This window comes from Gasterosteus aculeatus, chromosome 9, assembly GCF_964276395.1.
Source record: "Gasterosteus aculeatus chromosome 9, fGasAcu3.hap1.1, whole genome shotgun sequence".
Taxonomy (NCBI): Eukaryota; Metazoa; Chordata; class Actinopteri; order Perciformes; family Gasterosteidae; genus Gasterosteus; species Gasterosteus aculeatus.
In genome coordinates, this window is record NC_135696.1 from 8,666,652 (window position 1) to 8,690,445 (window position 23,794).

The 23,794-nt window shown below is 42.9% G+C and overlaps 1 protein-coding gene across 1 annotated transcript; it reads right to left on the reverse strand.

Moving 5' to 3' along the window:
• Positions 1 to 9,961: 9,961 nt before the first annotated feature.
• Positions 9,962 to 23,557, reverse strand: LOC144383336 (complement C3-like). Its single transcript, XM_078080429.1, has 34 exons — positions 23,345 to 23,557; positions 20,991 to 21,137; positions 20,598 to 20,697; positions 20,386 to 20,480; positions 20,060 to 20,251; positions 19,761 to 19,916; positions 19,404 to 19,533; positions 18,894 to 18,962; positions 18,490 to 18,690; positions 18,280 to 18,397; positions 18,080 to 18,168; positions 17,837 to 17,976; positions 16,989 to 17,201; positions 16,495 to 16,558; positions 16,317 to 16,406; positions 15,924 to 16,127; positions 15,671 to 15,749; positions 15,377 to 15,536; positions 15,177 to 15,272; positions 14,716 to 14,863; positions 14,526 to 14,611; positions 13,655 to 13,732; positions 13,399 to 13,554; positions 13,247 to 13,309; positions 12,748 to 12,829; positions 12,583 to 12,631; positions 12,366 to 12,456; positions 12,192 to 12,281; positions 12,006 to 12,108; positions 11,759 to 11,854; positions 11,183 to 11,275; positions 10,982 to 11,065; positions 10,363 to 10,504; positions 9,962 to 10,263 (listed from the first exon to the last, which is right to left on the reverse strand). The coding sequence occupies exons 1-34, from the start codon at positions 23,540 to 23,542 to the stop codon at positions 10,122 to 10,124; spliced, it is 4,044 nt and encodes a 1,347-aa protein (XP_077936555.1). The 5' UTR covers positions 23,543 to 23,557; the 3' UTR covers positions 9,962 to 10,121.
• Between the last annotated feature and the right edge of the window lie 237 nt (positions 23,558 to 23,794).

Here is a 23,794-nt window from a genome sequence, read left to right on the forward strand (position 1 = left end):
TGTTCAGGTCCGGGTACTCTGAGTCTGTGGTAGATTTAACGGAAGCAAGGTTAAGCACTGGAATATCCTCTGCCGGACTAAAAACGTCGAGGCAGTTTCCAACACAGTCCTCCCCCCACCCTATAATTTCTCCCGTTCTCCAGTTCACATGGGGGTTGTGGCGAAACAGCCATGGCTGTCCCAAGACCAGTGCCTGAGAAGGGGATTGAAATAAATAAAAACGAATGATCTCTTTATGGTTCTTTATGTGCATTTCGAGAGGTTCGGAGGTGTGGGTGATGGTGAACAGTCCTGCTCCGTTGAGGGCCTTGGCTTGGATAGGCTTTACCAAGAGTTCGGACTTGATACCGAGTCTCTCCGCTAGTCCCCAGTCCAACAAGCTCGCGTCAGCCCCCGAGTCTAATAGCGCCTCAAGTTCTGTGGTGGTGTGGTGCATTACCTTGACTGCTGTGAGGGTTCGGGAAGCAGAGCCTGGAGCAGCGAGTTGTCTCACCACTGTGGGTCTCCTGGCTGGACAGCCCGCAACAAGATGGCCCAAATCCCCGCAATAAAAGCACCGCCCTTCTCGCTGTCGTCGCAGTCGCTCTCCCGTGGTCAGCCGGGCCCTCCCCAGCTGCATAGGTTCCCCCCCTTCTTCCGTGGTGAAAGGCCCCGGTTGGTCGGGCGGAGCGCGTTGGAGGTCTGGCCCGCCTGGTGCACGGGTGCGTGGGTATCCCTCAGCCATAGCAGAGCTGTTGCTCCGCTCTCGTCTGAGTTGGCGGAGCCGGTTATCCGTCCGGATGGCAAGCGCGATGAGAGAGTCTAAATCTGGGGGTAGATCCAAAGGCACCAGGAGGTCTTGAACAGGGGCAGCCAGCCCCTTCAGGAACACATCGTACAAGGCGGTGGAGTTCCACCCGCTCTCTGCAGCCAAGGTGCGGAAGTGTATGACGTAGTCACAGACAGAGCTGTCGCCTTGCCTCAACCTGCTCAGCTCCGGAGCCTTTTCGCGGTCGGTCGACACTGGGTCAAAAACCCTCTGTAAGGCTGCTTTAAAGTCGGTGAGGGAAAAGCAGAGTGGGGAGTCACGAGCCCACTCTGCCGAGGCCCATGCTTTGGCCCTGCCGGTCAGGTGGGTCATCATGAATGCTACCTTGGATCTTTTGGTGGGGAAGGCATGAGGAGTCAGTTCAAAATGAATGGAACAGTCAATGAGAAAGGTTTTGCATAGTCCCTGCTCCCCGCAAATTTCTCAGGGGGGGCTAACCTTCCTCCAGACCCATGGACAACCGCTGTCGGGGGAGGAGCAGCCTCTACTGTCGGGGCCCTGGGGGCTGTGGTGTCCTGGACGAAAAGGTCACGCAGACCCTGAATTTGGGATGAGAGTAGGCTTATGTGGGAAGCCAGTGACGTCTGGAATTCCTCCTGACGGGAAAGACGGGCATCTTGGGCACCCAGGGCTGCCGCCATCTGTTCTGCCTCTGCTGAGTCCATACTGGCCTGAGTGTTCTGTCAGGACCAGATTAAAATGAGGACTCAGATGCAGAGGGTTTGGCGTCTTTATTCGCGTCGTGAAAAAACAAACAAACGGCTATGAGCTATAAGCGTTTCCGACGAAAGTTAAACTAAAATCTCTCTTAAACGAGGAAAACGAACGGCTTCGAAAGCGCGCTAAAACTAAATCTAAGAAGCTCAAACTAAAGGTCACTCTTACTCAGAGGAAAAACAAAAAGGGGAAATCATTCCGAGACAAGGCAATGGTATAAACAAATCCTGTGGCTGTGGCGAGGCTTGGGTGAACGCACGGTGGTACACTCAGGCACAAGACAAAGGGAGACGCAGACTATAAGACACATGAGGGTAATGGGAAACAGGTGGACACAATCAGGAATCAGGGGAGACGATTCGACTGGTGACATGAGGAAGGGCAAGTGACCTGAAACGAGAGGAAGGTTACTACTTTCAAAATAAAACGGAAATGACAAGACCAAAACATGCCGACAAAAACCCAACTTGACCTCACCCTGTGACAGAACTACTTCCAGTTCTACTTCAGTGAAGATGTCTGTTCCCGTTTTTGTGATTCCACACCAGTATTTTCCTGTGTCTGCAAAAATCAGATTGTAGATAGTCGCTGTGAAGACTCGTTGCTGATGGTCATCGTGTTTGTTCTTATTAGGTTCTGTCAACCTAATAAGAACTTCATCGTGGCCGCAGGGATCCTTGCACAGGTACTTCTCATAGGACTCATAACCAGAGCCATAGGGACAAGAAACTTGAACTTGTCCCCTCTCATATCCATATACACGGATCACCCCTGCTGCACTGCTCACACAGCTCAGAGCGACTGTTGACAGAAAACAACATGGATTGAAAAAAATAATATGGGACATATTTGTATGTACGTAGATGCAAATGATCTTAAACCTTAAATCTGTTGTATCAAATGGTGATATTTATGTTTTGAACGGCACATGGTCCCTTTTAAATAAATGTGTGATGATGTGATGTATATAAAACAAGTTCTTATCTTACTTATAAATAGCAGATGTGTTAAAGCTGTTAAAATAAAATCAATAAAAACAATGTCGAGGCATGTAGTCTGCCATATTGAAATGGCAAAACGTGGATCAATTTACTAATTATAATAAGGAATATAATAAAATAACTTACTGCACAGGGTAAAGAACCTGTTACGAAGGCTCCACATCCTCACGTTATTGCATCGCAGTTTCTAAGAAACAGAAATGGAAAATCTTTTATTAATCTGTTTCACCCACAGTTTGTTTCTGCTGACAACGGAAATGATGAATACTCACTTCCTCTTTTTTATCACATACTGTATGTTTTCATCAAAGTTGCATCTGTTAAAGTGAATCTTTTAATGACTGACTTGTTTGTTTGTTGAGTTTGTATTCATATGAATATGAAGGAAGAGTATGTGATTTATCTAATGTCGGTGAGACAAAGAAAATACAATTACCTTCACTATAATCAGATGGATAAGAATTTAACAATACCACCACAAAGGGGCACTCTATCCATCCTTATATTAAACCTCACTGACCAGGGACATGTCTAAACGCCCCTTTACAGTCAAATAACTTTCATCCTCATCTAAAATTTATGATAAACGCCGGTTTGCTGGTCGAGAGGTGCACAAACTTGTGGAGGAAAATACGGGACAAATGTGTCCGCGATGAAAAGCAGCAGTGTCGATGCACGGGGCAATAAAGTCTATGATAAATAAACAAACCAACGACTTCCACACACAAAGACGTGACTCTCTAGGCCGTCTTCAACAAAAACACGTTACTCCGCCTGTTGTTCTGGCGGTGAATTGCTCTGCAACACCCGCCAAGACTTTAGAACCATGAAGTGAAACGAGTGCGTCGACGCAACGGTGCGTAAAGACGCATGCGTGACCTATTGTTCATGCGCCAGCCTTTAAAATGAAGCCGGCTAGCAGGCGGGGATCACCTTTGGAGTCATTTCAGCAGACGACGTTAAAGCGCAGACATGGCTCATTGATATCGGAAATCGGATACCCGAATTTCTCTGGTATCGGGTCCCGATACCGATACTGGATCGGATCGGCCCCGTCCCTAGTGGGAACACAAATTTACTTGAGCCATTTTTGGCCAAATAACATTGACTTGCTTTCGTCTCGTGTCGACTTACCTCACCCGAACTGTAACCACAACCTCAACCAATGACACAAAACCTGCTTTCTCCCAAATGGGAACACCGCCTCTGTCTTGGGTCGAACCGTCCCCGTTTAACTGCTCTTTAAGGAGCGTGAGGAGTCTCCTTTAAAGCTCCACGGGGGACGCACCGCCTTTAATGACGCACGGCTGCTCTCTTCCCAGCAAACAGTCACTGAACAGCAACTATTTTTTCTGTTGAGTAGTTAGATGGATAATGCATCTTTGATGGCAGAGAGGCTGGTCGTACTTTTCAATAGGGCCGCACGGTATACTGGTTCTAACAGCACACAAGTATAAGATTTCCGTACGGTGTGAAATCAGGAAATCAGGAAATCAGGAAACATTTATTGGCCAAAATATGTCAAACATACAAGGAATTTGTCTTGGCGGTTAGTGCGCGACAGTAGACAGACAAGACAACAGTGCACAGGTAATAAAATAAAGTGGAATGACATGCTAATGCAATGGGTTAGTAAGAATAAGGCTAAGGCTATGGGTTAGTAAAAAAACAAGGGAATAAAGTTAAACAAATTTTAAATATTAAAAAGTTAAAAAGAGAAGTATTAAGCATAAAGTGCACTAACAAATAAGTAACAGACAAGAGACAAAGTGACAAGTGACAAAGTGATGAATTGCAGTTAAAGTGGCATGTGCAGTGTGAGGGGGAGTGACCGGTGGAGTGTTATAGTCAGGCAGTGGGGGACCGGGCTCTGTTGATGAGCCCGACTGCCGACGGGAAGAAATTGTTCGTGTGGCGGGAGGTCGTAGTCCTGATGGACCTCAGCCTCCTGCCAGATGGAAGGGGCACATACAGTTTATGTCCGGGGTGGGAGGGGTCGGCCGCGATCTTTTTAGCTCGCTTCAGAGACCTGGAAGCGAACAAGTCCTCCAGGGACGGCAGATTGCAGCCGATCACCCTCTCTGCAGAGCGGATGACACGCTGAAGCCTGCCCTTGTCCTTGGCTGTGGCTGCAGCGTACCAGACGGTGATGGAGGAGCAGAGGATGGACTCGATGATGGCCGTGTAGAAGCGGACCATCATCGTCTTTGGCAGGTTGAGTTTCTTCAGCTGCCTCAGGAAGAACAACCTCTGCTGAGCCTTCTTGGTGATGGAGCTGATGTTCAGCTCCCACTTGAGGTCCTGGGTTATGATGGAGCCCAGGAAACGGAAGGAATCCACAATAGTGACGGGGGAGTCACACAGGGTGATGGGGGAGGTTGGGGCTCTGTTCCGCCGGAAATCCACAACCATCTCCACTGTCTTTAGAGCGTTGAGCTTCAGGTTGTTCTGGCTGCACCACGACACCAGATGGTCAGACGCCCACCTGTAGGCGGACTCGTCCCCACCAGAGATTAGTCCAATGAGGGTGGTGTCATCCGCAAACTTCAGGAGCTTGACGGACTGGTGGCTGGAGGTGCAGCTGTTGGTGTACAGGGAGAAGAGCAGAGGGGAAAGAACGCAGCCTTGGGGGGAACCGGTGCTGATGGTCCGAGAGGCTGAGACATGTTTCCCCAGCTTCACGTGCTGCTTCCTGTCAGACAGGAAGTCTGTGATCCACTTGCAGGTGGAGTCGGGCACGTGCAGCTGGGAGAGTTTGTCCTGCAGCAGAGACGGGATGATAGTGTTAAAAGCAGAGCTGAAGTCCACAAACAGGATCCTGGCGTAGGTTCCTGGGGAGTCCAGATGCTGGAGGATGTAGTGGAGGGCCATGTTGACAGCATCGTCCACAGACCTGTTGGCTCTGTAGGCGAACTGCAGGGGGTCCAGGAGGGGGTCGGTGAGGGACTTCAGGTGGGACAGGACTAGCCGTTCAAAAGACTTCATGACTACAGAGGTCAGGGCGACGGGCCTGTAGTCATTGAGTCCTGTGATCCTGGGCTTCTTGGGGACAGGGATGATGGTGGAGGCCTTGAAGCAGGCTGGTACGTGGCATGTCTCCAGGGAGGTGTTGAAGATGTCAGTGAAGACCGGAGACAGCTGGTCAGCACAATGCTTCAGGGAGTGAGGGGAAACGGAGTCCGGACCGGCTGCCTTACGGGGATTTAGTCTTCTAAAGAGCCGGTTAACGTCTCTCCAGAATAGAGAGGGTCGTTGCTGGTGGGGGAGGGGAAGGTGATAATGATGAAGAGGCGTGAGCACCTGATGGGCTGGGGGAGGGAGGGGAGGGGGACTGCAGCAGGTTGGTGGAGCTGTGGGGGATGGGAACAGGACATTGTCTTTCAAATCTGCAGTAGAACTCATTGAGCTCGTCTGCCAGGCGGAGGTCATTCATGGAGTGGGGTTTTTTTGGCTTGTAGTTGGTGAGGTGTTTGAGGCCTCTCCAGACCGAAGCAGAGTCACTTGCTGGGAACTGTTGTTGGAGTTTCTCAGAGTACAGTCGTTTAGCGTCTCTCACTGCCTTGCTAAACTTGTATTTCTCACGTACGTCTGTTACGTCATAACAATGGCCTTTGCTGTTCGGCGGTCGGAGGTACTTGTCTTATGTGTGTTGAGATGTGTTACACTAACTAGAAAATGCATTTCCTGCTGAAAATGCGTTGGAATGCAAAAAGCTGAAAGCTAAAATGAACTTGAGAAAATTGCTGAAATTACAGAAAGTTGAAGGGAATTTTAATACATTTGCTGAAATTACAGATATTAGAAAAGCTGAAATTAATTTGAAATAGCTGAAAATACAGAAATGGGAGAAGCTGAAATGAATTTCAATAGATTTGCTGAAAATGCAGAAATGAAAACAGCTGAAATAAATGTGAAATATTGCAAAAAAAATACAGAAATAAATATTAAAACATTGCTGTTATCACAGGCATAAGAAAAGCTGAAATTATTTTAAAGAACTGCTAAAAATACCGGAAGTGGGGAAGCTGAATTTCAATAGATTTTCTAAAAAATACAGTTGCAGGAGCTTAAATGAATTTGAAAAAGTACAGAAATAACAAAAGCTGAGATGAATAAAAAGCGGTTTAAAATTGTTTGTAGTAATATTAGTAGTAGTATTAGTTATAATTGTGGTATTAGTAGTACTAGCAGTAGAAGCAGCAATAGTAGGTTTAGTATCAATAGCAGTAGAAACAGCTGTAATACTAATACTATTAGCCATAGTAGTATTTGTAATAACATTAGTAGTAGTTGAAGTATTAATAGCAATATAAATACTAGTATTATGGTAGTAGAAGTATCAGTTGTAGTACTACTAGAAGTACTAGTAACATGCTTAGTGGTTGTAGTAGTATATGAAGGAGGAGGAGAAATAGACAGACAGACTGAGTGAGTGATTAACAGTGAGAAGAGGTCAGGGTGGAGGGTGGGGGGGGGGGGCGTCTTTATCATATTGGTCTGTTGACAGAAAGCATAGCTGCGATTAGTGACTCCACTAATCAGGTCATAGGAGCAGCTGTGAGTCACAGACAGAGATACTGCAGCGTGTGTGTGAGTAACCACGGCAACGGCGCACCTGTGCTCATTAACGAGCTGCTGCAAAGGGACAGACACAGGACTGCGAGTTACACAGAATCCACACCTCAAACAAATGACCACCAGCGAAAAACTAACAGCTATCTAAAAAATACGACGTTTTTACGAGACCCAAGACTCTACCGAACGCATGGATGCGTTTTTTTATGTCTGTCCGGTAATAAATACGGCTCCTGTTGCAGTTTACAAAACGTGTACCTTCTGGATTTATGTCGCCAGATTTGTATTGGAGCTTTTGGCAGAGGTTGTGTAACTGTTGGTCTCCTTAAACCAAAACTAAAGAACTCTGGGATTCCATGAACACATTAATCCAATCAGCACAACCATGCCCTCATTAATCTGAAGAAATGAAGCCTCAAGAGTGTATACTTTGGCTGCAAGGACAGAAGTTCCATATTTTTTTAACCACATTCTGGCGCTGCCCCACACTCTAGCCCCTTCAGGTCTCACTCTAGCAGACGCATGTAAAAGTCAGAAACGGAGCGAAGAACTAGTGAAACATAATCAGTGATTGTGAAAAAAGTAGAATAGATATCAACCAGCAGATTTTTTTTATAAAATAGTTGAGAATTGTCAACATTTGAAAGTTTAAATGGTGTCCGTAGCTGAAAGATTGGCGAAGCTGAAGAATCTGAAAGTTGAATAGGTTTAAGAGGATTTGAAAAACGGTCTCCATTGGAAAACCATGTTAAAATATGAATGATTATTGATTTATATAAATTCAAGCTTAAGAGCTAGAAAGCTGAAAAGTCATAGCCCCCCTCCCCTGAAATAGCTGAATATTTTAATATTTGAATGGTTTTAATACCTCAAAGTGTGAAGGTGCGGCGGAAGAAATAGAACAATAAGATGTTGGAATAAAGATTCGAAGAACAATAGTTGGAATGCTTAATGCATTCCAACTGTTGGCGCACATTTAAGTTGTTTTGTACTCGTGTTTTCCGGCGTGTTGTTTGTGGCTTAAAATAAAAATAACTTACTTTCAAAACTTCTGAACTTAACATCGGATATGTCAATCCATTTATTTATAACAAAAATAACAAACAATTCGGTTCACAATCTGCCGTGCCTCACGGTCAAAAGTTATCTGCCTCGCTGTGCGCCACACCTGCACTAATTAGCCCTGGTGTTAAATAGGCTGTAGGCAAAAACAGCGCCATCCCATTGCAGTATTCAGAATGGCTCCAACACATAGGCTACATTAGCCGACATCACATACAAATACATGTGATCTTGGTAGTTATGTTGAGTAGGCTAAAATGTTTGTTACGGGCTGTCATGAGACCGCACCAGCTACTGAAGGAGAACGTAACCGCAGGCTACTGCATGACTCTGTAATCACACGGTCTCTGCCTGTTTGTGATCAACCGATCCACCGATTCAGGCGTATGGGAGCGACTGGCGGGGGAAGTAAACGCGCGATAGGCGCGTCCCGCCCCCCCGTCGCGAACCGGTGACGGAATCTATTATTAAGAAGGGAGTGGCTCGGGGAACGGTGCCAGGAGGAGGCATAATTGGCCTCAGGTGGAATTAATGATGTCTGTATGTTCTGCCTTAAGAAGGAGAGATCCGGCGACAGACAGATAGAGTCTGGCGGAGAAGCTAGAGCCGGACGCGCGTCAACTAAAGCAATAGAAAGACGTGTGAAATAAAGACTGTTTAAACGCCACGCTTTATCCTCGTCTTTCCACGTTCCCCCAAAGGGCCGCACGTTACAGTAAACTTTAAGTACTTTTAAATAATGGACCTTTAAATCTCTACCAGATGGCGTAGTTGATAAAAGCAAAGCTATTTGTAACCAATACAAGCTGGAATTATCAATTCACGTGCGACCTGTCCTTATACCAGCGGACAGAGCGAGCACACCCCACCCATGGAGATTATATGGAGAGGGCTCCATATAATGGTGTGGGAAACACTGCATTTAAAGGCGTTGCACAGCATCGATGCAGCCAGCTGGCTACCCAAAAATCACCTGGAGCCAAACACTATTTTGCATGCGGCTTGTGAGGGAGCTGTCGACCAACCAATGCAAGAAACATTGGGACAAATGGATAAAAAAGTGGATGTTAATAGTTAATTTTGTCCTTGTATAACTGCATCACTGAAAGTGTTTGTCTTTTTTTTAATGAGATTCCCCAAAAGAAACCCAATGGCTTTACAGACTAAAACGCCCACTGCACAGTAAATTCCAGCTGAAAACACCTTAAAGTTTTGATTCACGATTGTTAAACATATTAAAGGACGCAATAAAAGCTCAAAGATATCCTGATTTACTTTTTGAATGTAAAAATGTTAGACGTTTACTTTCCAGAATCTTTAATTAGTATATTAAATAATGTCTGTAACTGTGTAGTCATAAAAGTCTTTTACACACATATATGTACTTCTTTGTCAGGAATTATTGGGGAAAGTATTTTTAATACAGTTAAAATATTAAGTAATGAGGTTTTTGACAATCTGTACAGTAAAAGTACTTCATATTCAGCATCCTTGAAGTCAGAGGACCTTAACACGTATGCATTGGTCTATTTAGAAATATGTTTTTGTTGCAGTTCAAACTTTGAGAAATAGTCTTTTTGAACTTGCAATGATAGGGCTTTTACTTTGGGGAAAGCTCCAAATTTGTACACTTAAAATAGTTCACGCATGCGTGTCGTGACCGATTTTCGGTGATGGATTGGCACTGCCTTTTGCCGATCTATTGGGCACCCCTGGATTAAAGGAACATTTTCCTTCTTGGGAATTTGAACAGCTGAATAATTTTTGTTGACATCATTGTTTAGAACATCAAACAATATTACAGTAAGTAACCATTACTTTATTCTGTGAAGAAAACAGCAAGAATTATTGAGTCCATTTGATTTTGATTAATACAATGCAAAGCAGGATAAAAGGCAGGATAAAAGGATAAAATCCCCCAAAAAATAATTTGAAAAACATTATTTTGTTTAGTTTCTCTACTGCTGACACCCAAACGTTTCGTACTGGTTGACCATACTCTCAATGCCCGTACAGGTAGGTCTGTATTCATCCTTTTGACACTCTGCGTCTGTGGGCCAATACTCAATCCAGGTTCTCCCTCCAAGAAAATACTGAAACCTGAGGAAATAAAAGGCTTGATTTAGTAACAAACCGCATAAAACAGTTTAAACATTTAAATACACACACCACACACATTCCTATTAAGAAGAAGCTTACGATTCGTCATTTTCATCTGTAATATCTTGGGATGAGCCCATGATAAGGTAAGTTTTTCCCAATCTTAAATCCAACGACTCCCTGCAATGCGGAAGACTGATGAATGTACGCAGTTTATTCACAGGACCCACGTCCGTGCTTCCTGTAATTGAGACATGAGATAGAAAAGGTAAGAATTAAATGGATAGTTTAAGGTTCAGTTCAACAAATTAGCAATTTATTCTTACATATTCCCAATGCAACTGTTGATTCATACTTAAGGTAGTTGTGATACGCTAATTCTATAACCATACAGACTAGAATAAGTCAGCCTGGCTCTGTTCAAAGGTAAGAAAATCCACCTACTGGCACCTCTAATATACTATCTAACAATAAAAAATAAAATAACTTGGCTTAATTACTATAATTTTCTTCAGAGAATAATCGCCTAAAACTAAGAGTCATGTTTGTACCTCACAGGTAGATGCAGCCAGACTACAAAGAAACACCAGTAAGGAGTGTCTGCTTGTTATCTATTAATACAAGCTAATTACACTGGCTGCTACAAACACGTGAGTAAAACTAGTCTTCTCCTCCAACTCTGACAAAAGGCAACTGTCTTAAAAGGATAATTACTCACCTTCTTTGATGGTTTTCAGAACTCGCACAGTGTTCACATCAATGGACGGATCTTCTTCAGACAGTTCCACTTTCACTTTGTACACTTAGGACAGAGCAGTTGCAGACTGTTAGCAGACATGTTTGTACTTGCTGTATTTTATTACACACTTTTATACAAATAAATGTATGTTGTTCTATCAATGCAGTCCAGCTCACTTACCAAAATCTATTTTGTTGTTCTCTTCAGTCTCACAGACCTTTTCTGTGCGCTGATCATTGCTGACTTGGTCCTTCTTCTGCATACTGCAATTCTCTGGAAATACACAATTCACAAAGTGAGAACACAACCGTTGACCCAGTGACATAATCACGTGTGTGTGTGTAAGAATTGACGAGTGAAACTCTACCTAAAGGACAATAGTACTTCTTTAGTGAGACTGCTGCTCAGATCCTGGAATCCTGGAGGGCGTGTTGCCTCTGATAAAAAGTTCTAGTCGTTACAATCTGGTGACTTACTATAAATCAGGTATGTTGAATTCATTTCAAAGCTATTTTATATTTAGTCTTATTCACATGGGATCAGGCAGACCGTAGGAACAGACGGTAAAATGTATTTTCGCCCGATTACACGTGAATTAAGCATCAGTCTTAATCTTTAGTTGCAAATTATTTTTTATAACTTTTTAGGCCTTTTCATACCTTCATACAAAAACTGAAAATGCTTTTTAGGACGTAAAGGACATGCAACATATTGTGTGTGTGTGTGTCCAAGACTAAAAGAGGACCCATCCTGTACCTTCAGCACATGTGCACGCATCTTGGTCCTTTTTACAGAGCCGTGTTAACATGCCAGCTTCCCTCTCTGGATGGTAGAATTTCACACAACGTTTTTCTGCAATGGAGAAGAAAGATATTTGCAAATGAGTTTGTGATTGTTGCAGTAAATCAGAACATTTGTATTAAAGACTTTATGAATCTAATACTTATCCACAGTGTTGTCTCTGACATTCATCGGCAGTAAAGTACATAACATTATTTGTTACCGTCATAGTAATCGTAAACAGATACAGCAGCTGGTTGAAGGGCAGCTGCTTTCATCGTCTGATGGACCCTAAAAGTGATCTCCTCAGGCAGCGTGTGAGAAACCTTTGGACAAAAGTAAGATGAGATAAAGACACAAAGAACAAGGCAGAGACAAACATATTTGGCAGGAAACCGGGATGTCTTACCTTGTTCAGGTAGATGATGAGTGAGCCTCTATCTGACAGAACTGTGTTCATCTCATACTTTGCAATGGTGCGAGCAGGTCCTTTGGACAGCTACACACACACACACACACACACAACTTAAACTTTATCCTAAACACAGCTGCACTGGGTTTACATGTATCGGTCATATCTTACTCGGTTCAAGTCATTTATGTCAGCAGTGAAGCCGGTTAGCAAGCCAATATCCAAGATTGACATGGTTGCATTACGCTCCGTGTTGTTATACCTACCCAAAGAACAGCGGCATGAACAACATGAGAGAAAGAATGATGTTAATTAGGTTGGAAAATGCTCCGTATATAAAGACATGTTACTGTGACACTGGTCGGTATGACGTCTTTATCGTACTCACAAAACCTCTATTTTCAGCTTGTAAACCTTTGGGTCCACATCCATTTTCTCTGCAGGAGCAAAAGTAATTTCTTAACTCGTTTCTCATGTTCAGAACTTGGCAGAAGCAAACTGATAAAAGGACAACAAACAAATGAACAGTAAGAGAGGGAGTGCACCTCTTTACCTGGGAGGAGCTGCACGGACAAGTTAAACTTCTGACAGTCGCTCTCCTTTTCTTTAGGCCGAGTGTAATACAGCGACACCATCTGTCACACAAGGTTGAAAATGTATTTGGTCTCTGAGATTCAGATAGGACAAGTGTTGGAAAAACTGCAATAATGTTCCACTTTAGTACGACAGAAAGTCTGTGCTCTTTCACTTAGAGGCCCATGGTGTTCTGGGTCATCTGATGCTCAAGATGTTTGACTACCAGCACTTGGGTTTTGCGCATGACCCCACCCTGCATGTTTATCTTCCAACTATATATTCCTGCTCCGAGGATGAAAACCTTTGAGTAGGCTTTGCGCATGACCTGAATGTGTGTCAACTGTGTCTCCTGTTCGCAAACATGAAATATCCTGTTTCTGATGATCTTCCACTGGTGTCGAGTGAGAATTTTTCCAATACCAAGTCAACAATGAACAGCTGATAAAAGTCATAATCTTAAAATATATTGTGCTTACCCTTATTGTTGCTTCTCCTGAACCGTTGGCAGTCACTGTAACATTCTGGTTTATTTTAAGTAACTGTAGGAATTTAAACACACACACACACACACAGGTATCAACAGGAGGATATGATGAGCCACAGAAAGTTTGAATGGGTGTCTTCTCACTTTAGATGTTCTGGTGGTGTAGTGGTTTTCTCTGTTGAACTTGTATTTGTCGGCATTTGTCCTACCCTCAAACAGAATGTCCACATTCAGATTGTACTCTGGTTTTTTAGCGCCGGTCCAGTACTCTGCTATTGCCTGGTACACCATTATGGTCGCCTAGAGAGAAAAGGAGTGAGAAAACAAGACTCAAGAAAAAAACAAGTATAAAGTTAACAAAGGATGGAGGAATCAAGATGCAGAGAGAGGTCATTGGTACCTGAGTTGATCCATAGCCTCCGCCATCTCTCTGCTGCTTGTTGAACCATCTCACAACAGGTTTGGCATCTTCAAATTTCTTTATTAACAGAAGGAAAATACATATCCTGTGGCGAGTGCTTGCATATAAATATAAAAAAAAGACTGATTCTGCTATAGTTGTATTTTTGATTGTAACCAGTTTCCAAGTATTCTATAGCTCTTTAAAATGAGGTTTTCCTAGTATAGCACATCCAAACAGCAGCCACTTGAATCTTCAAACCAACATTTCAAAGCATAACAAAGACACACATTGTATTGACTATTGTTTCCAACCCCTCCACCCATTCAGTGAGGCAACATGTTGCGACCCCAGCTCCCTGAGTGTGTTTATGTTCCGGTTGCCGGGCAACTACGACAAGGCGGGAGGTCCAGGATTGCTGGTGCCTCCTCCCACCTGTGTCCAATCAAGCAATCAACACATCTGGTCCTGATCATCTTCAAAACACTACTTAAGCCGAGACCAAACATCCAGACCCTGCCGGATCGTTAGCCATATTCGTATGTGTGCTTGCGTGTCAGCCTCAACAGTGAATTAATCTCTGTTCACCTTTTGTAGTGGTTTGTGTGCTTATCCGTTTCTTGTATCTCCGCCTCTACTTCATTTACCATGGATTCCCATCACTCCTGCCTGGCAACCTGAACCTTTCCCCCACATCACGACATCACCGGAATTCACCTGTCTGCACGTCGGGAATACAACTACCCCTTGTTCAATAAATACTCACCATGTCACCATCTACCTTGCGTAGTCTGCATTTGGGTTCTAAATGGATAAGTTGTGACACAACATGGATGATGATTGAGTTGTATGTTTTGTGGGACACGCTCACCTTGGCTTTGACCAGAGCAAGCAGAGCATAAGCTGTGGCCTCCACAGTGTGAACACCTCCACCAGAGGTTCGCCAGTGGTTTTGCTCTGAGGAAGATTCACACAAACAGCTTTTTATTACAGTAATGGACCTGTAACAAGCTCAGTTCACTAAAAAAAATATTTCAACAAAAAATGCTGTGTGATTGTACCTGGGGATGCAAAGTTGTAGAGGATCTGATGGTTCAGTTTGCCTGCATTTGCCAGAGCATATGACGTCATGGCAACAGCATATGGGTTGACGAGGTTGGGCAGACGCCTTTCCAGGTAGGTTACTGCATTGTTTATACTGCCTGCAGTCTGGACGAATAAAAAAGGAAGGAGAAAGAAGAATGAGGCGAGAACAGTAATCAGCAGTCATTTCAGATATTCAACTCTATTCAGGAATGTTGAAACATTTGATCCTGGGACATTATGCAAGACCAATCTGTCCCACCTAAATTTAGATTATAAGCTCTGTAGGAGTTGCGACAGTTACTAAGAGAGGCAGGAGTTTACAAATAGTGACTTGCTTCCCCATCAGAAAGCGTTGTTTTATCCATCACTGGTGTAGAATAAGAAAGAAATGAAAATAGTGGAGGCAAAATATAAAACCTCCTGTTCAGTTACTCACATTAACAGTGTCACCACATAGCGCGCGTGACTCCTGCATGGCAATGAGGCAGAAGGCCGTCATGGAGGCATCTGAATCCTTGCCGCGAACATCCCCCTACACATGTAGACACAAACGTGTTGATTTATATTAGGTTTTGGCCAGTGGAATGGTTTCCATCTTATTATTTAGTATCTGTGTTAAGAAATCCGTTCACATACAATCATCTCTCCGTGGATCACACGCCCTTTTTCTACAAACACGCCATCAGGTTGCTGCGTATTGAGAATCAGATACTTTATAGCGTCACAGATGTGATTCTTTTGCACAGACACCAGACTGTAGGCCATGGAAAACACCTTGGCAACGTAGGCTGTCAGCCTGAGAGAAGAGAGGAGACGCTTAGTTTCCTTTGTTTGCACATGCAATACACCAACTTCAAATAGTCTTAGAATTTAGTTTAAAGGAGGGTGTGGAAACATTTGAATGAGTAACTGGATATTTGAAAGCCTCACCAGGTGCTACTTATTTGTTCGTCGGTGAACACAGCAAAAGACCCATCACCTTTAAGGTAATTTAGCTCATTCTGGTAGCCTGAACACAGACAAGAACATACAACCAGTTAGTGGAGCCCTGTTATTTTTCCTCCTGATACAAGTCAGTCTTTTAAATGAATGGCTGGCATATGTTTTTGTTTATAGTTAATTTTATATAGTCTATGTATTAAATCCCATTAACAAGATTCACAGTATCCGTGGCAATACCTACCGGTCTTGATGTGTTCGAGAGCTTTGTTACGTTGGTCAAAGCCCACAGTTTCCCACTGGTTGGTTCTGTCCAAATACGTTGTTGCAATGACAGGTAGGGTCATTGAGATCATGTTCTGCTCTCCACAGCCTGAGGGTTGTCGGATCAGACTATCCATAGAGGACCCGCCAACGGCGCTCACTATTGTGGAAATTTGTTCTCTCCCTTTATTCACACACAGAACAAAAAGATGTGAATGTTAGAAATCAACATGCAGAAACATCTAAAGAAACATGCAACGGTTCCCCACAAGCAGTGAGGTGGTATTTTCTCAATAGGAATGATGCCAATTTACAACACTATTTTACAGACACTATGTCACATGGCGTGCCCAAATATAGGATCACATCGCACCTGTCACAGAGACCTGTGTGATAGTCGGTGTGCCCGGAATCAAATCTGCCTCAGGAATTCTACTGTTGAGAGTTTCTTCTTGTTTACCAGCTGAAGGGATCCAAGTGATAAAAACATTATAATACCAAACTACTATGTAATGTATTATATATACATACATATACACATGTTAACTCACCAATTCCATCTTTAGAGGGGTCGAGAGTTACATTTTTTTGAGATGCAACCAATTCACCTCGAGGCTGGAAAAACAACCGCAAGAACAATCATTACAACTCACTACATTTACAACAACACCTGTTTTAGTGGTCGGCTGATGGGTAACAAAGTACATCTTGCTTGCGTGCGTAAGTCTTCACTTTAATTTGAAATAGTTGATATGATTTAAGGTTTGGCCCCTAAAGATGATGATGTTTGTCTATGCGGGGGGGTCGTTGTGGCGCAGGGGCTAGAGAAGGTGTGCTGTGAAGCACAAGGTTGGTAGTTCGAGTCCAGGCTGCCCCATGTTCCATCTTGAAGTGTCCCTGAGCAAGACACCTAACCCCTAATTGCTCCCCGGGCAAAAAAAAAAAAAAAAAAATGTAAAAAGTGTAATGTAAGTCGCTTTGGATAAAAGCGTCTGCTAAATGACCAGTAATGTAATCTATGCTGATTAGTCTCTCTCTCTCTTACCACCACTCGCAAATTCTTCCAGATTCCATCTTGCAGCAACGAATCTTTCACAGCTGCTTTGACCTCCATGCGGTGTTCTCCTTCTTTCATAGGAATAACAACAAACGGCACAGAGCGTGTAGTTTGTGGCCCTATTCTGACCTCCTGACGATACTTTCCACGCTTATAAGCTGCGCTGCACAGATGCGCCGTCTCAATCAGATCCACACGCACCTGGAAAACAGGACGAAGAGAATAAAGTCTCAAGTGTCTGTAGTTGATCAAAGATGAGATCCCCAACGAGCAAATAACAGGGATCCGATTCATTTTAGTCACCCACCTTGTTGTAAGTGAGTCATATTTGCATTGTTGTCTTTGCACTGAAATTGCTTAAATAATCTCATTGGCTCTTGTCACGAATTCTCCGCTTTGTTAGTTTTCATCCTGCCTGCTTGTTTAATGAACTCTTCTGTCATCCCTCATTCTGTCATCCACAGCAGATCATCTCTTTCCCTTCACCTGGTCCTCATGCCCTTCTCACCTGCAGCCCATCTTCTTATTAGTCCCTCACTTCTCACTTACGCTTGTCCTCCGCTGGATTGTCATTGTTAAGCTCTCCAGCGTATCCTGTTATCGTTCCCACGCTACCTGTTCCGACCCTGTTTGCGTGTCAAATCGACCTAGGATCTCTGTGTGCCCCCCTTTTCGGACATGTTTGCCTGTTGGACTGACCTCCCGGTTTTGTCCTGCCTGAAACTAGTAGAGAACTTCACGTGCATTTCTGTTTCAGAGTTGTGCTTTTGAGTTCAAGTATGTGAAATCCTCACAGCTCCGGCATGAAACACCAGAGCAGCGGAACACAGACTTACGGTGATGATATCGGGGCTGTAGTTGTGGAGGATTGCCTTGACTTCCAGCTGCTCTCCAGTGACAGCAGAGTACGGCAGCCTCAGATCAATGAAGAATTCTTTCCGAACAATTACCGCCAACGGATCACCAATACAGATTCCTTTAATATGTGAGGAATAAAAGCACCAAAAACGTGAACGTTCACAACGGGCAGAGAGAGATAGATGGGATAGATTTACAGATTCCAGTCACTGAATCCATACCGTGAGTTTTTGACAGACTAATGCCAGTCAACTCCCAGGTTGTGATTGAGTCTTCCAAAGCAACGTTTTTTTTGACTGATGTGGTCTCACTGAAGAAAAAACAAAAAGGGGGTCAACACTTTGTAAATGGTAGCTTTAAATCATGTGCTGTCATTATGAAATTTGTTATTTTGTCTGTGTGCATATTAAAGTTGACTCACCAATTAGGTGTTTGATTAGGACAAGCAGGCAGGTCGATGTCTAACCACAGCCAACTTTCAGGGAACTTGCTGCGAGAAACGATTTCGTTTTTCGTGTAACTTTGGTCATTCTCCTCACCTTAAGTGTCATTAAAAATGTCACTATTTTAACTCAGTATGACCACAGATAGTAACCCCAGAGCTTAACAGCCTCCCATGTCCCTGTCTTACTGCGAGCCAGTAGCAGGATGTCCTCCTTCCTCTCAGCTCGCTGGGTTTCCATCTCCTTGCAGCAGCGCAGGAACGCTGTGACACAAGCTTCTCCATCATTGATGTACTCGCTGCGCCTCTCACACGTGTAGCTGAGAAGGGTTTCCTTCATGCCATCCAAACAACAGGTACGCTGCAGCTGGTTGTTTTTATATTGACTCACTGGGAACAAAGAGGGTTGTGGACGAGAGACGATGTAAGAAGACATCACCACCGAGAAGAATTGTGAGCTGGAAAGATCAATTAGAAATAGATATCTAAAAACTACCATTTCTATCTACTAATACATAGCATAGGGTCAAACATTTGGGGAACTAAGTGACTGATGATGCGTTTATTGGGTGGTTTAGAGCTCTGGTTCTTACGTAAGCTGGTTGTGACCTCCGCGATAGTAGTGGCTCGTTTCCTCCTGCTGGGGGTCGGACATTTCAAATCTGGAGACAAAGACAGATTTTTAAAAACTCTTTAAATCAGAGTTGGGTCATTATTATGGCCTGAAGTGTGGACGGGATCTGGCTGTGAGAAAATGTTATTGTTTAAATGCTTTTAATGATGATGAAATGCTGAAGACAAGTTTCCCAAAATCCCCAACAAAAGTGAGGAACCATGATCAGCCAATGTGGCAGTCCTGATAGTTTAAATGGAAACGCCTCAAAGAGTTTGTCACCTGCAGCTCTGAAAAATTGAACAACTAGACAGCAAAGAGTGGTTTGTTCCTCTACGTGCGCTGGATGCTTACTCCTCAGGAAAAGTAAACTTATGGTGCTAAATAAAGGTCTATGTAGCCACTTCTCCTCATCAGAGCTATTTTATTGATACAATACTGAAACCTAAAGAGGCTCATGATCGCTGAGGGGAGAGTAAAGTATTGTCACCTTGTCTGTAGGGAGTCCCAGACGCCGCGCTGGACTCAAACATCAGCCCAGCATCGTAAAACACACCCATACCGTCCTTTCCTCCACCTGGTGTGCAGCCTGTGTCATACTTCTCTACAATGTCCCACACCTGAGCAGGTTGGAGGTGGTTCACACACACGCACACATGCATAGGGTTACAGTGTGCAAGTTATACATACAAACCCATAAACTCAAATGACAGATTTCATATGAACTTGTGTAACGGATTTTACTGCAGGGGACTGGATATTCACACTGGATATTATTTGAAGCTAACAAACATGACATGTATTCTGTAGTCTTCTTTTATACATAGCTTTCAGAGAAAGAATTTGCCTTTTTCTGGGTGAGACGGTGCTTGTTGTTGAGGACGTAGACGCCTCTGTCGACCGCCACCAGTCCAACTTTGGCTTCTGGATCTCCTGCGACCTTCAGGACAAACATCCTGCGGGGCTCATAGGATGGTCGGGGTGTTGTTGGTTCAAGCTTCAGCTGAATGTTTAGGGGAGGTCAATGAATGAGACATGCAGTTCTGTTTTTTTAAATAAGTTTCATACATATAATAAAAATCACTTCATCAGGTTGTGTGTTTTTTTGTTTGACCACTTCTCCTCCATCAGTGGTGCATGTCTCACCGAGCCCATGCAGGAGTCCTTAACATCCACCCAAACAGAGTCTGACACCACTTCATTGGCGTTTGTATGGTAGTAGGCTACGATGCGGAACGACGGGAGCATTTCTTTGGTGATAGAAACCATCAGGGAAATAAGGAATTGACCTTCTATCTTGTGACGACGAAAGCTCACCAGCTGACCTCTGCTCAAGATCTATGGAGGCAGATTTGAACATCGTGAATCATCAGACATGAATATATGTTGCGTGTACATTTTACACATGACATGTGAGTCAACCAAAAGAGGAATATATGTGCACAAATACAAAAGTGTAAAACATCGCTCACCAGGATTGTGATATCAGTGATGTGTGTTTCCTGCCGTTCAAGATTAAGGCTGACCTTCATGTTATCTCTTAACTTTCTCTCACCGGCATCAACACCTGCAGATGTGACATGTGATAACACCCCCATAAGATAAAGTATATTAATCAATGCATTCTTTCACTGCTATCTCCTTTTTGATCTAGCATCTAGTGTTATTTCAGAATGTCCCTCACCTATGTGGATATAGCTTTTGCTGTTTGTTGTATATGCGAGAGCCTCCATGGAGGCTGATGCTTGTCTGTCAGGCCCAATAGCAGGATCACTGGTCTTTGCCTGCAATTAAAGACACACACACACACACACACACACACACACACACACACACACACACACACACACACACACACACACACAGTTGAATAAAGAATACTTGAAGATCCTATGTCAACTTATCGTAGCTGCTATATAGAATAACAAACAGACATTACACTGACTAGATGAAGTTTTTAAATGCATGAAAAGATGAACAATAACAGCCAGCTGCTCTGCTGGATTTCACCTCTTCAAGAGAAGCTAAAACATGTTTGCCAATGAACGCTGACGTTCAAAAGGGTTCAGAGACTTACGGTGATTTGCAGGTTTGTGGTCCCTTTCTTTGTATTGACAGTAAGCTTTGCCAGGCCATTGTCCCCGGTGAAGCCCTCCTCCGAACCTGGTTCCACAACCACTTTCACGCCTTTTGCCGGACTGCCGTCGGGATTCTCAACTTCAACCTGAACAATCAGAAATGGACTTACAGCGTTTTTAAACTGATTATTTTTTTAATGTTTTAGATTAAGGGGATTAAATCATTTTAGTTCAGGATCAGGACTTACTTTATGCTGACCCAATAGGTTGATGGACTAAGGGTTTTTAAGTTTATCAAAATCTGCCTTAACATTATAATGAAGCCCCATGACAAAAAAATGGATCTAATCAAAATAGCTATGAAGAGAGCATTAATTATTATTTACAATATACTGACATCAATGTCTTCTGACAATGCCTTACCAGTTGTGCAATGTCTGTAATGTTTTTTTTAATTGAAATGCAACAAATAATAGAAAAAGAAAATTTGAAAAATGTGAAAAAATAACTAAGCATATTCCATTATGAATAAATACATTTAAATAAATACATGCTGTAGAAAAAAAGTAAACAGATTTATATTTAATGGTCCTCCTAACTACAACTTCTTGAACTCCGTTTTATCTTTGCTCAATTACTTCATCGAAAATGAATTAAGCATGCTCTTCCGGGTTCTGCAAACACAGCTTTTCTTCTAATAAATCGCTCTCTTCCATTTTTTGTAAGTTGCCTGGAGGTGCCATGTCATAATCCACACTTATGCTGTGAGTAATGTAAATGTAAATTAAAGCTGCAAGCAGCGTTGGACGGGTCCTCGCTACTCTGCACGTCGGGGCACTGGCCGGACGCTAGAAACGCAGCCAAAAACTCCTGCGGCCGTTGGACAGAGTGTCCGAGATTCAGTCGTCGTTAACCGTGTGGAGCAACGCGAAATGCCACCAAACCTTCTCTTAAATCTCGTTCACCAGCGTTCGAATCAATTTCAGATGGTATTTAAAAAGGAAGCGATCCATAGTTACATGATAATGGTTGATAGTGCACATCCCCAAGGTGTCACTCAGCGATAACCAGGACATTCTAATGTACCATTTTAGAAAATGAAAGCCTGTTGAATTGACACCTTAGTTTTTTACTGGATACTAGGAAATTTGACTTCCTGTTACCAGTATGTGGCGCTTTGACTTGATTCATCTTTACATCTCTTCCGGGCGAGAGTCTCATCAAACATGTGTAAATTGGAAAGAATCCAATGATGTGGAGTAAAGTTACAAGGATTTAGTTGTTCTTGGCGAAGGATCAAATTTGCTGATGCACCCTCTCGCCACCGATTATCGGATTCTTACAATATTGACAGTAAAGCATCATCAAGGTCTTACCTCTCTGCCAAGAAATTTTGAGAGGGATCAGATTAACCTTTGAGGGCATAACCTGTAAGGAGCTGGGTGTGAAAAAAAATACATTCATCTTCCTGTTGTCACCAGGTGGCGCTATGACTAAGGTTAAAAATGATCACTTAAATTTTTTATTGGCGAATGGAAATTTTTGAAAATGCTCTCTACACACATAGTTTGGAATTTCTTTAAGTAAAATGCAATTTTTTGAGCCTAGGTCCTCGAGATTTGAAAAGAGTCGGGTTTTATCCCTGGGAGGAGTTCGGTCTTTTACAACTCACGAAAATAGACCAAAAAAAGGCCAAAAGGACAGATTTTTAACACTTCATTTCAGCGCCCCCTATTCTTCAAATATTCTCAAAAAATTAAGGTCTGTTCAGGGGTTCAATGCTCACATGTGTTACAAGTTTGGTGAGGGTAGGCTAAATCATTTGGAAGTTATGAGTCTTGTCAGATTAAGCCACACCCCTTATGAAGTTCATTACCTCCTATCGTCTCAGGCCAATGATATATCAACACGATCTTGATGTGGTGGGGGGATAGTGACCCAATAATGACCCACAGAAAATTTCATGACAATCGGACATAGCATTCAGGAAAAATGGTCAAAACGTGTTCTTCACCAAATTCAAAATGGCGGAAAATCTAGTTAGGCGCATTTGCATACCATGATTGACTTTTTTGTAGAGCATGTCCAAGAGCACAGGTGCGGGGGCGGAAACTGGCCTATTGTGGTACTTTTTTACCTTTCTGGTTGGGTGCTATGGAGACATTTCTTCATACCCAAATGCAAGACCCCAAAATTATCAACTTTTTCACCTGTTCTGATATACATTTAACAACTTTTTGAATATGATAAACGCCTCAAAAAGGGAAAATTCCTTAGAGAAAATAATAATTCCATGAAATACAATAGGTTCCTCTACAACTAGTCGTAGCGAGGACCCTAATAAGTACTTTACCATAACATCAAAGGACATTCCAGGTTTGAAATATTTGGGAGTTTTCTTGAAGAGAATGGTGTAAGGTGATTGGACAATCTGGATGCTTCTCAACTCTGCCTCCACCATTTCACCACCTGTGTGTTGATTCAAACACACAAACGCATTCACACAAAAACTTGTGTTTTTGTGTGAATGCGTTTGAAGGCATTCACACATCAAATGCCTCACTCAAAGGCATTTGATGAGATAGATGAATTCCAAACATGTAACAAATAATAAAAGAAAAATAAATAGTAAAATAACTGAACGTATTTCATTATGAATAAATGCATACGTCTTAAAAACTGTAGGAAAAAGTAAACTTAGTAAGTAAAGACTTATTTTCAATTGTCTTTCTATCCACAACTTGAATAATTAATTTAATATCTAGTTTAAAAAAAGGATGTTCATACTTCTTCTTAAACTCAG